At 41.9% G+C, this 14,228-nt stretch overlaps 1 protein-coding gene across 1 annotated transcript in view; it reads right to left on the reverse strand.

Annotated features, from left to right (window-relative positions):
• The window catches only part of hipk2 (homeodomain interacting protein kinase 2), an 83,090-nt gene extending 69,367 nt beyond the window's left edge, over nt 1–13,723 (reverse strand). The window contains exon 1 of the mRNA XM_014016541.1: nt 13,641–13,723. Coding sequence (XP_013871995.1) covers nt 13,641–13,659 — 19 coding nt within the window. The 5' untranslated portion in view covers nt 13,660–13,723. The remainder of the gene's footprint in view (nt 1–13,640) is intronic.
• Nucleotides 13,724–14,228: the final 505 nt, after the last annotated feature.

Here is a 14,228-nt window from a genome sequence, read left to right on the forward strand (position 1 = left end):
TATGTACACTATTTCAGGTTTATTACTTACATTAAAAAATATGGTCTGATGATTCTGTCTCTTTGGACATCCCTGCGTCTGCAGGGCTGGGAGACGTTGGGTGGGTGGGTCAAATCGGCTGGCTAATGAAATGACTTCTGACTGTCTAGACAAAGCATTATCTCACCCTTCGCTCCTGAATGTATGTGCGTGTGTGCGTCTGTGAGTGTGTGTTGCTTGTCACACTTTAGCCGCTTTTTCTAAACGCCTGGCACAAACAGATAGAGGACAAACTGTAAAAAAGAGCAACATGAGGAGCGTTATCTCCCTCTGTCATGGGTTCTTCAAGTATCTGCAGAAGCTAGAGCAAACTGCCTCTACTTTGTAGYTTTCCAAATCCATCCGTAAGTCCCTTTACCCTGTATGAAAGCATCTGTTTCTTCTTTTCTCATTTCGACGGATTTGTCACAGGCGAGTAAATGCAGATGTTAAGGTCAACAAATGCGACGATAAAGAAATTGTTGCAAAAAACACAAAATATGAACACAAATGCAAGAGTGAAATCACCACTCAGCAGGAACAGCTCAGCCTTCTACGTCTGTCTCCTCTGTGGGGAAGCGGCATTTCTTMCCCCCACTTTCGAGGCCACTATTGACCATCCTGTCTGCCTTTTCATCTCTCTCATCCGTGCATATTTATAGGTTAATGCATCGGATGAGTTTGTGGTCAGATAAAGGCTTCTGTTCCACCAGGCTTTCTTTGCTCTAATTGGCTACTGTATTTGATCACTTGCAACGGTTTCACCTAGAACAAACATTCGTTTAGCATATGGACCGACTAAAAAGCAAATAGGAGTGTAGCTCTGCAGATATAAGCAGAACGTCGGCTGTAAATGTAACACTCCCTCAGTTTTCCCCTTCCTGGAAGCAAACAGTAACAGATACAACACGTTGTGCTAGCAGCAAGATAACATAATCAGTCACCACTTGCTAAAATGCACATTCATAAGAACCCCACACTTATGTTGTTCAACAAATGTTCTCATGTGAGGACAAGTGCATAAACCTATCCACGCTAACATCTCGAACTTTGTGAAACACGTCTTGAACTTTCCYAAAGTGGACATAAGCCACAGAGCTTTGAGTCCTAAAGTTTCATTGCTAGTTTCAAAGCTAATATTTGCATTACGCGAGTTAGAAAAAAAACTGCTACCCAAGACAACCGTCAGTAGATAAGAAGGCTGCAATTCACATTGTAAATGTGGCAATAAAAGGGCTGAAGTGAGAAAAACATCTGCCTAGTTTATACTTTCGGATCAGATGAAGCAAAGGAAGGTGCAGAAGATAAAGAGGGAGATGAGGAGAAGTTTGGGAGCAGGGGATCAGCAGGTGCGTGACTTTTTATTACTCATATCAACAGTATAGTTAGCATASCGAAAACATCACCCTCACTAAAATAAATCAATAAAGAAAGACAGAACATGAACATTTGTAACTCTGAAATCATACCCAGCTATAACTCAATAGCACCTGTTCAGTTGAGGCTGCTTTGGCTTTTTTTTAAGTTTTTTTTTTTTTTTTGCAAGCACAGAGCCGCGCCAAACAGAGCCACGCACAACCGATAAGCAGCTATTCTCCACACTGCTTATCATTTACGCACAGAGAGAAACACCCAACTGCCCAACCATTCTTCTTATGTCATTAAGGGCTCACGATGACAGATAGACACAGTGTTCTGTAATGAGATCAACACATGAGAACTAAAAGCAAGAAACAGTAACTAAAACCTAAAACAATGGCAAGGACAGACAAATGAGTGCCATGTTGGGGGAAAATGYTCTACAATGGCCAATTGATTTGGACGGAGCCAAAGCAGTATGGATTTTGTTGAGTGCAGCGCTGTAATATACACGAAAACGCAGGGTTTTGGCGTTGATGTTAATGATGGCAGGGGTTGGTGTTTCTGCAGTGCGAACCTCGCCTTGAGGTTTTAAAATGATGACACTTCAGTAAAGCACAGGACATAAGCCAGGGATATGTAAACACAAAAGGAGATTAAACGTTACTGACGGCACACACATCACTGTGAGCACAAGTTAATATTTATTCTCACGTAAATGAGACAAAAGCTACAAAGTAAAAAAAAGATGAGTACGTGGACCTTAGTTTTATATCTAAAGGCCACAGTTGCATGAATACAGAGTTCACTCCTCAGAGACAGTAATTATTATTGGTTTAATTGCTGTATTTTTGAACCGACGCTGGCTTTTCTACATTTAGAATGACATTAAATGAGAMGTTACAATTGTAATATGAGCATTTTTCTGATTAGTAAACTGAACTAAGTGAATTTAGTTCCCTTTCACAGATCAAAAACCATGCAGATTAGGGTAACTGATGACTGGAAATTGTGACGAGGTGTGGGTGACTGTATGGCCGGTTGTCTGTCATGTCTGTCTCTCTGTGTGATGGGCTGGTGATGTGCCCAGGGTGTAGCCCGCCTCTCATCCAATGACAGCTAGAGATGGGCACCAGCTCTCTGCAACTCCGAACAGAAAAGCGAGTCAAGAAAATGGATAGAATGAAAACATGCAGTGGAAAAAATAAACTTTGGACAGTTTTTTGAAAGGACAGCATCATCACCCGACCCTTCCACCCTGCCCTGTCCCATGGAACATGAAGCATTGGTTGTGGGTGTGTTCTTGAACCCAGAAGTCTGCTGATTTATTAATATCAAACACACCATAGACTGGCAATCACTCTGCTTAAAACACCTACATCCAGAATAAGAGCACTGTAATTATACACACATATGTACATGCCAATAAGTCCTGGCATTCGGACTACATGTGTCCTCACTTGCGTAGTTGAATGACGACTGCCTTTCCGAGAACTTCCACACATATCTGGCAAAAAAAAGGTTTTTGATATGTGATAACAGACAGCCTCAAGCCACCACCCCAACAAACACAAACTCACACCCAGGGGGATTAATTTTGACGCCCCACCCATTTCAAACCCTTAAATGAACCCCAACAAGAGAGAAACCAGTTAAACCTGATCCGGCTTCTGGAAACCAATCATGCACAGCAGTGCCATCGCTTCCTGTTTTTCCAAAACACCTCTACATTTACTAATCTGACCTTTATATATGACATTATTTTTAGAAAATGGTTAAAATATGACAGTTATAGAATAAAAAACTAATTTGTGTCCATCTTTAGTTTAGTGTTAACCCTACATGTTGCTAGACTGTCCTGTCCTATCTCTCCCTCTTTATCAAATACAAGCTGGGATGATACATGAGCCTCTTCAGACAACCAGAGTGTGTGATATTTCAAGGGAATGTGTGAATATAGTGTTGCCTTCAGATCAGACTAATCTAGACTGCATGCCCTTTTCCCCCCTATAAGTCTGCCTCAACATGCATTCCTGCCTTCATACACCAAGTGACTCATCACTTTGCATGCTTAATAAAGTGCTTCAATCACACTTCATCTTCTTTTAAGAATTTTCCCACTGTAGCTTCTTACGTTCTGTCTTTCCCTTGACAAAGTGGGTCCCAGCATCTTTAAATCCAAACAGCCTTTAAAATGTTACAGTACCCAGACAAACGTGTGCACATAACAATTCAACAAGGTATGTGCCCTTAATCTATCTGACTGTGCCGTAAACAGGGCTGTTGAGCCCTTCTGGCCACAGAGCTAAGGTAATAAATACGGCTAGCCAACTCAGCCTTCTGCGTCTGATTCAGCGTGAAAATTATGGCTTTAGCTGGTTATATTTACAGTATCTTCAGTCACAAATAGCAGCAAAAACAGGCGGAGAAAGGATGCTCTGAGCATCAATTTAACAGCCACACACTGAGTTGTCATGTATGCGAAGTACAAATCTGAGCAAACTTGCATAAGTAACACCTTTAAATAAAGAACGAGAGCCGTGTTTCACAACAAAACACATAAAAAGAAAATCATGAATCCCATACACTTATGTATCACACAATACACACCAAAGATTTAGCAAATTTAGGATTGTTTATGTGATCTGAGACATTCTGAAACTCGCAGTCTTGTGGTAGCGAAACAATTTATGACAAATGAATAGAAAACAAGAGGTTTTATGGCAAGTCAGTGAAAATAACGTAATTGTTTACAGTGAATAAAGTTAAAGCAAAGTGCAGGTATTGTTTAATACAAGCTAAATATTTCAAGGAAATCAATAAAGATAYTCATCACAATGTGGGATACTATTTAAAGATGCCATGTAAGTAAAGCAGTCAACAATTTTTAAAGATTTTGCTTCTCAGATAAAATAAAGATAAATATGAACAAAATATTTAGAAAATCTTTTTCCTCCTTCATCCTTGTTTGACTCTTTTTTGTGCTATTTTATGGGTTGTGTGCTTTTTATTATCACGTGCTATTTTTAGATCTTATGTTTGTTTTAGAAGGTTACATTTTTACGAGGAGTTTTAAGATTCTGACTAAACTTTTGGCAACAATTTCTAAAGTGCAATGGTTATATTGTTTTAAAGATAACAGTATTATTGTATTGTCTTCATTCAAATAAATTTAAACTAAACTCAGCGTGAGCTCCCAAAGATCATTAACCATAAAGCTCGTTGGCAGGTCTTTTTCTTTGAGGTCTAAAGGGGTAAAGTCGAATAAAAGGAAATACAGCTTATAAGGAAAAGTCAAATTTTGGGCTCATTTAAAAATGCTATTAGCAGCTGCTTGGTGCTGTTAGGAGCTCAGCAGACAGTTTCAGTTTCACCCGAGAGCCTGCAGGAGTCATGGGCGGGGTGTGTGGGGACGGGGGGCACTCTGCCATGAGGAAGTTTGGCTCAAAGACACGTCCCAGGGGTGTTTCTAGCCTCCAAAGGCATTTCTGGTCCCCACCTGTCGTTTTGCTCCTCAGCATGGCTTCCTAAAAACGCTGCAGGATTTCTCAAACAAGCATGAATGAGTCAGAGCAAGGCTTTGGGCATGTTTTTAATGAGAGTATAACATTATAACATGAAACAAAACTCAAAAAAGTTGATTTTACATGATATTGCTCCTTTAAATGAATGCAATTAGGTGTCTGTTTTCTCAGCTTCCCTAACACTAGTTCTCACTCAGTGAAGCTCCTTTCAGATTAAAAGTACCTCTGAGGAAATGTATTTTCAGATGCTAAGTAAACTGCATTATAGCCCCCCACCCCCCCGCACTGAAATGGGCGAGACAGAAGCGGAAGGTGGTTCTTAAAGAGACAGAGGCCAATTTCAAGGTGTTTATAAGAGGAAGTGATGAGAAGATAAGTTTATTTTCTATTTAAGCATAAAAACAGCATTTTAATAACAACTAMAGGTGACATAGATACTTTATTATGGTATAGTATTTAAATATATGCCTGAGAAACACATAATATTRGCCCTTTAAGGAAGAAGCAGGTTGAATTTATGTAAAAAAAAAGAAACTTTTACAACCCCCAACAACTTTGCCACTGCTATGACAACCTCCTAGTCCATGGGAACCCCACACCCATCCAAACCTACCACCAGATCCCCTCCCCTCCTCCCTCCCCCTGACCTCTGGCTGTGCCACTGAGGCTAATGGGCCCCCAGACGGAGGTATTCATCTCTCGACCCCAACTCCACCGCCTCCCTTCTTCTATTTCTGCCTTACTTTACCGAGCTTTGTCACTCCCCATCTCTCTGCCTTTTCCCCTCTCCATCTCTGTCCGTCAGGCTGAATGCAGGGGTCAGTTCAAAAGGCTTCCAGGCAGAGAGCTGCTGGCGCGCCTGTGGCTTTGAAGTAGGGAGGGATCTAAAAGGTGCGCAGCCTGCTTTTTATACTTCAACACACTTGGTCCCAGTAATTGAAGCCGGAACTGCCAGTCCTGATTTCTGTTTTGTTTTCATGACCATAAATTTGTGTTCAGATATTTAAATAACAAAAAAAATAAAGTGTTAATAAGAACCACATGAGCAGCAGGAAGAGATGTATTCTAATTGTTGCTGTTTTGAGAACCCCAAATTAAAGATCAGAAGTCTGGACTTTTTAAGATAAACGTTCAAAAATAGATGAAGTTGGCTGAAAACACACATTTTTGTCTTTTAAATGAGTTCAGAAATGTTTGCTTGTGTTGGGAAATGTTGCTTACAGTTGGGAGCGGCTGCTTTCTCTTATGTCAAGGCTGAAGTGTTATTAAAGGAGCCAGCAGAAGGCCTAATTGAATCAATGATTTTTCAAAATCTTTCCCTCCACATTATCCTTTAAAAGCTCATTAATGCTTGGCTTCCAGCCTTCAGCAGCAACAAAGAAATTAATTTCCTTATAATAACTGAATATCAAACAGATATTGAGACCAGTTTCTCAGCTTAAATTTAAACTCAGACTTGACTTTAAAATTTAACACGTCAAAGATTTGCATTAATATTTTATCAATTCTTCCTGCATTTCTATGTGAAACCTGCTAGTTATTCCACATTACGTGAAAAGTCCAAAGAAAGTTTGAAATCTGCATGAGATAAAAGTAAATGACAGTAAATAAATGACAGGATTGGAGCGTTGGTTTTCTCAAACGGTGACTAATGCTGTTTGTTTTCATCTCTTGTGAAAACGAGAATGTGGCATCACAACTCTCCTTGTAACAAAATAATTAGAAACGTATTTTATGAATAAAACAAAAGATGAATGATGATAAAACTGCATCAAATGGGGGGAATGGCAAAGCGGAGTGAATGTTTTATATGGGTGAAAGAATATGAAGGCGAACACAAGGAGGAGGATAAAGCTGCTCATTTCCATGCCTGTTGACTCTTTTGAGCACTCAGGTTCTCATCTACTGCCGCCTCCTTTCTGTCCTGTGCCTTTTGCCTCATGGGTTTGGACCGAAACGGGCTTGAGCACTCGTCTGAGCTTTGAAGTCCTTTGRTTATCAGCCAAGTGTAGCGCTGTACCTGCAGCCATCTGTGAAGGGACCGGCAGCAGCCGCCCACCGCTTCGCTTCCCTTCCATGACTGAGAGGGGCCGGAGCCAGGAGTAGTGATGGTCCTGGCAGTGGCACTTAGACCGTGTTGGCCAGCTCGACACCATAAAGCCCATAGCTGTGTTTGTGTCAAGGAATATGAAAGCCTACAACCCAGAAATGCTATCCTCACTCCCCTAATCTCACCGTGTCATTCGGTACCTCTCTGCTCATTTTAATATCTGTTTGTAAACACAACCCAGTCTGCCTCTCTGTCCTCACCTGACTACAGTAACTATTTCCATTGGCAAAGGAGAATAAAATCTGGAGGTTATGAAAGGCTTGATTAAAAACTGCAAACCATTTTTCACTCTGTGCTTTATGTAATATGAAGAGACAGTTAGGGTCTTTTGTTTAAATGAAGTGCCTGTGAGAGTGGCAATGTCCTCTCCATCTAGATTTATTATCATCTATTATCTTTGCCTGACACTCAATGCTTTTGTTCTACYTTTTTTGTTGGATTAAATGTGCTTGTAAACTGTTACATGTCAACTCAGTGTTGGTGATAAATACATTCAGCGGGTAGCTCTCTTGCAAAGAGCGCAGTGTCAAATGGACTGGTGTGAGGGAACATAATCACAAACAATAGGATTAGGAGATGGACAATGCGCGCTAAAACAAGCTGGTTGGGTTAGTTTAGGGGGCTAGTGATGGGATGAGGCAATGCAACCCACCAGGATGGACAGAGCATGGTGGGAGGTAATGTGTGTGTGGGGGGGGGGGGGGGGTCTGAAAGGTTTATGGGTAGGGCTCAGGAGCAGGTCAGAACAATAAAGCTACAGTAGCCAGACCTCATCTTAATCCAGCCAAGAAATGTGCTGCGCAGACCCAAACACACTCACACATGCACATGGGGGCTTCCAATCTGGCCATCAGGCTGTTGCTGAAGTGTCACATGGGCACCATGTGTGCTGGCCAATGGCCTCTCGGCTTATCAACAAACAGAGCAGGATGGAAGGAGTGATAAGGGATRGATGTGGGGGCTGGGGCAGAGAAACGTGGGATGGAAACTGGGGGGGGGGGGGGGTCACTGGCAGTTGATGAGATTGCAAAGCGAGCATGCAATGTATAGTGTGCGAGTGAAAAAAAAAAAGGGGGCAGCTCATTTTCAATGTTCGCTGTGCAACACAATTCACACACATGAAAAATGATTTGACATCCTCAGCATATAAAGTGTCCCTTATGCTTGAGGAATCCCTTTATAATTACTGCTTAACAGGAGCAAGTTAACAATGAGCCTTATTCACTCCGTGCTGCGTAGAGAAGCGGTAAAACGTGAACCTTTGTGTGAACCGTGCACTCTCATCACAGATCAAAGCAATRCATGTGTCATAAGAAACAGACAATCTCCGCATCAGGCTTTTAAAACAGACAGTAAGTAGGAACTGCAGAGCAGAAAGGCCTTTTTGACATTTATCTTTCTATTTATTTTACTGTTGAATACAGCAAAGTTATACTTGACAAAACAAAAAACCATAAGGAAAACTGCAAATTTCCAGCCTGTATTAAAAGTTTCAACTTGAGCAAAAAAAAAAAAGGAATGATGATATTTGTATCATAAAGTTCGCAAAACAAATATTGAATTTCTGCATCTTAAATGCCAGTTTCACCAGCTTCCTCCCAAACAGTCTGGATTCGCTACACTGCCACTCAGAGCCAGAAGCAGCTGTTCCAAACAAGCGGACATCATGCACAATGTGAAACAAAATTGCAGGGGGGTGGTGGTGGGGGGCTCACACATGCTTGACAACCAACACGGAAATGCCTTGTGTAAGCAGTTGACAGCATCGAGGCTCCATCCCAGCCAATCTCTCTCTCTCTTCCTGCTTTGATAAAAACTAACTAATGTCAGCAGCTGATGTGGTCAAGAAGCTCGGAGCAGGGGGGCTTTTGGACTTGTTTCTCTGTGGGGTTTGCAACATGCAGGACCACATATACTAACAGGAACTAAACTTGCATTTTTACATTTCCTTTGCATCTCCATAAATCTTCTATGAAAAAAAAGAAAATGCTAGAGGGTCGCGGACCACAGGGAGTCTGGTGTTTGCTAYAGAGCGTAGAAAAACTTGAGCCTGCTGAAAAGTGTTCTGCTCATGAACGCTGGGCCTTCTCTGTCCGGCCCCTAAACTAACCTGTCATGTCACTGCTGCCTCACCCACTCACCCCCCCCACTTTCAACAAACACCCATCTGTTTCCAAAATGCTCTGATCACACCTGTGAACTATTTCAGCACATGAAAAAAAAGGGCTCCCATCTTCCCCTGTTGTGGATGAAACTAACTTGCTACATTGAGACGAAACCTCAAAAGCCTCGTCCACAATGAGAACGATGCATTTTCCAAAAGTGATCTTTTCCTTGTAAACACAATAATGAAGGGGTTTTGCAGTGCTCTTTTCAAGGCAACGTTATTGCTAATCAGACTCATTGAACTGATACAGTTTATGAAGGTTKTGTTGTTGGTGAGCAACTGGTGTCTGCAACACAAATGCGGGAGTGTAATCTACCATTATTGGGTCGGGGTTTAGGCATTGTTTTTTAGAAAGGTTGCGAGAAATGACAACGGTGGCATTTGAGGTTTGACTCTGGGACCCAACGTTGAAAAAAAAATTGTGGAAGCAAAGTTGAAACAGAGAAATGAAACCTTTTGCATWTTCTCAAACTATAAAAACAGGACTTTTCTACTAACTGCTTTACTAAAATCAATAAAAACTGATCTGTTTTTCGATTTTAAAGGGGACATATCACGCTAAATCCACGTTTTTTAGCTGATAAATCATTTAATTTTGAGTCAGTGCAGAAAATTCGAACTTAGTCTCTCCTGGTGCTGCATAGATATGTTTATATTCTGTTTAGGTCAGATTTGATTTGGCCCACCAGCAGTTTTCCTGGTTTTTAGATTGTAATCTCCTGTCCTTTGTAGAAAGACCACTTTTCAACCATTGGTCCAACTATAGGTACAAGGAGTTGAAGTCAGATAGTCTTAGCTCATGGTACTCACTTTATCTTTGAATTATGTTAAAATTAAACATAAAATACAACTACAAGTGACATTYAGATTMGATTTAAGCCCATATCTAGATTTGCACACCTTYTACTCATWCCCCACTTATACCACATGTACTCAAATTGTAATTTATGAAAAGTCCCATGAGCCTTTGCAGCCTGAGCTTATTTTGAATTTTCTTCATGTCCATGGGCTGAAAAAAAATGTGGGCAACTGCGCTGGCTGTTAGCTTATTCATAAAAATAAAACAACTTTACTTAAGAAGTATTTGCATTCATGTATTATATATTATTGCATTTGGCTCGGGGCACTCAGATTGATTTTAATTTTGGCCCTCTCAGGGAAAATCTTTGGGCACCCCTGGTTTAGGTCATAATTTTCAGCCTGTTCAGGTTTTTCTATTTACTGTGACGTTTTCTGAACTGTCACGTATTTGCGACAGAGCTTCTAAATAAACCAACTACAATATGAGAAGCATCTCATTTGGATTCAAAGAGACAGCCTCAAAACGAGTTGATCTGAGACACACCTCAGAAAAGGGGTGAAAGGGGGGATTGTGGAGTTACAATAAGAAGGAGTTCTGACCAAAGCCTACAGTTCCACTTTATATACAACTGAATGTTTTAAATGTGGAAAAAGAAGGACTTAAAARCATGTCTCTTTTAACGAAACGCAAAASCCTGTAAAGGCAACAATATTTATGGCAATTTTAGAGCAAACACTGTAAAAAAAGGTCAGAATGTTTGATAAATCAGGTAAAAACAAATCTTTAATGACAGTTTGGTCCTGCCTGGTGAGAGTCGTTTCATTCTTACTCAACCTATTAACTGTGAAGCTCTCCTTGCCTGTTTCTGTCTGTTTCCTCGCTGATGAGCCAAACACGCCACCCGGGTTGCCATAACAGTCAGGAAGAGAGAGACCCCTCGTTGGCTCCCCTGGGTCTGCCTCAGGGTGTGCCCCCCCACCAACCCCACCGACGGCCCGCAGAGTTTTTCCTGCAATTCTAATCAAAGTTTAAAAGGCTGCAACCTTGGAGCCGAAGCCTGGGCCACAGTCAGCGAGGAAGATATCAATCAAGCTGCTCCGAACGAGCACAAAGGCAGGAGGGTGGGAGAGTTGAGAGCATTCTCTGAGAAAGTTCCCCCCTCTCTCTCTCTCTCTCTTTTAATCTGTCTGTTTTTCAGACAAGTGAATTCTTCTAAATGAGAGCAGGGCGCGTTTTCTATTCTCTGAAATCACAAGGTAATTCAAAGTTACATTAACACATAATGGCTGTGTGGACAGATAAATCATTAATCTGCCTGTGATGTTGCACAGGCTGTCAACCACACCATCAGCAGCAGCAGCAGCGTCTGAGTCATACTCTGTTTTTTTTTTTTTTTTCCCCCAGGTGGGAATGAATGAATCCACTCTGTAACAGTGCATTTGGATCTGTGAGAGGCAGATCTGCAAATGTTGCCCTTATGTCTGGTGCCCAGTCCTGCAGCTGTCTAATCTTCTCTCAGATTTACAGGCAGATAGAGACATATGCCCATGCATGCACACAAGCGCACTCATATCTGAGCAAGCAAAGAAGGCAGGTGGGCGAGAAGACAAGGTTTGTCTGAATATTAGCTTGGAGGGGGGGCTGCTGGACCTGCTCCATTCATCAGCCATCCATCAAGGTGTCAGTTTGGGTTATGAGACCGGACTCCCAGGGTGATCACACCACTACCCTTTCTGCCAGCAGGTCTGCCTGACAGCCTTCTGTCTGAGCCAAGAAGGACCAAAGACAAACACATACCACCCCCCATCTTAAAAAAAAAAAAAAAAAAAAAACAGAGAGCCAATGGGAAAAGAACACAAACGGACACAAGTACAATATCCATTTCAGCATAAATTACTACCCGACATCTAGTTCCAGGATAAAAACAAAAACAAATAAAGCTTCCCCAGGAATTTATAGTTTAAACAATCAAAGGAAGTGCTTAATCATATAGATTTAAATTACGAGTTGCTCATAGCTACGGGTGAATAATTAATATAATGACCAGTCCCATTCTATGAGAAGCCCCCCCCCCTTCCTCCCACCCCTTAAAACCTATTTTTCACCAGAGACTTTGGTCATTTCCATGACCGCTCTACATAACAGCCCTCTCTAACGCTGAGGAGGACAGGCAAGGTAATTAATTCCCCCTGCCGCCTCTTTCTCTTCCCGTCTCCTCCTCTCCGCGGTGAAGGGAAAAGTCAGGGAATGTAATTTACACTAATTACCTTTTGCATAGGAGTCTCATTTCAACTTTCCTTTTCATGTTGAAGGACTGCCTCCCAGCTTCAACACCTCTAATGGAAAATCACTACAATCTTACCACAGGGACATAACACCACTAAAAGAAAGCGTGCAACCTTATTCCTCTTAGTCTTTTATAACACCYTTTTTACCCAACCTAAAAATAACAGTTTGTTTATTTATTGCGTTGTTTGTTTTTTTAGAGCTGCAGCACTTCAGCTGTTCTTTGCCTGATCTGGAATAAGAGGAGGAGGAGGAGGAGGAAGAGGAGGGGGGTTCCCTTTAACACCAGCAGAGGGACTATAGAGTAAACACAAATTAAACATGAGGGCTGCTCCAAAATAAATATGAGGAACATCAAGGCTGATGATTTGCACGAGCAACTATTAAGTTTGCATCTGATCAACAACTCTTTTTATTTTTATTTTTTATTTTTATGCTTATTGCTCTTAAATCAGGAAGCACCTCAATTAAAGACAACAGGACTTCTATACTACTTCATCTGAGTATAATAAAAATCAATGTGATAATATATGACAGGGCTGCCAGCTGCTTTATCTTAATGTTATTGTTATTTTTGCCGTAAGATCTCAGTCGTGCGCGGATAACGCACGAGCCGATCGTATTGTTTACCAAGCACCTTGCAAAGGCAATGCACGCAGCAAAAACATTACGRGCGATTTGCACCATCAGGATGAAAGGAAACGTAAAACAGCGCATTTTTTAGTGAAGCACGGCAGGAGTCGCATTCTCTCCCAGGGATTTTACTTTCAGCCACAATTTGCTGCAGCGCGAGCGATTCTGCTCTCCTTTAAAGATTTGGACTTTCTTTCCGGAAGCCAGATGCATGAATCAATGCAGCATGTCGCTAAAAATATATATATATAAAAAGAAAGTGTTGCAGGTTTTGTGGTTTTGAATTTTTTTTTCTCCCCTACAGGACGTGAAAGCGTTGGAGATTTACAGTAACCCTGACTGGCAGGATAAAAAAATCCAGGCGAGACTGATCGGTCTGCGACCCTCTTTTTCTCTGCACATTTCCACCAGGAAGGAAATTTAAAAAACAAAGCAAAGCGTATTTGCACTGTATTGCACATTTAATATTTTTGCATTGCTGCTTTATCGGCTCTATATTCTCGGACACAGCAGCTCACAGAGACACGTTCAGTCTTTCTGAGCTCTTATTGCGCACAGGACTGTTCCCATCCGATCCGAGCAGCTTTTACAATTTCCCTTAATATTTAATCGTTTCATTTGAGCTGACAAAAAACAACAATAATAATAATAAATAAAAGGTGCAACTCATTCCCAGCGCGAGAGCCGCGATCGTATTTATTTCTGTGGGACACACAGCTGCACAAAAAAGCAGCACCTTACCTTCGTATACAGGGGCCATCGGTGCAAGGGTTCCTGTTATTCATGGCAGAAAAAGAAAGCGAGCTTTCTGTTTAAAACTCAATAAAAACCTGCCATCTTGAAACACTGGCGATGAAGATGATGATGAGAGGGTCGCAGCGGTCTCCTGCATTACTGGCCCGGTTCATTGGTGGAGGAGGAGGGAGGTGGTGGTGGGGGGAAAAATGCTCCTTAATTCATCTCCAGGCGCTTCCAAAGCTTCGGGAACCCGGCGGTGAGSAGGAGGAGGAGGAGAGGAGGAGGATGGTAGACGACAGGGGCTTCCTTTAAATCCCACCGTGTGTCTGCGAGGCTCCGGTGATGGGCCACAATGACAGGTTTTTTTTTTTTTTTTACTTCAGCTATTGTGCGACATGTCTGTGGAGTGAGGAGTCTGCAAAAGTTGCAGCAGCGGCGGCTCGGAGCGCAGCGAGTTTGGTGTGCAGGGAGCGAGCGGAGCGCCGAGCGCGTCGATGGGAGGCGGAGAGGAGAGGAGAGGAGGCGTGGCTTCTCTTACCCTCCCAGCTCCGAACGGGACAGACGTCACACATATATTAATGATAAAACCAT

This window comes from Austrofundulus limnaeus, unplaced genomic scaffold, assembly GCF_001266775.1.
Source record: "Austrofundulus limnaeus strain Quisiro unplaced genomic scaffold, Austrofundulus_limnaeus-1.0 Scaffold147, whole genome shotgun sequence".
NCBI lineage: Eukaryota > Metazoa > Chordata > Actinopteri > Cyprinodontiformes > Rivulidae > Austrofundulus > Austrofundulus limnaeus.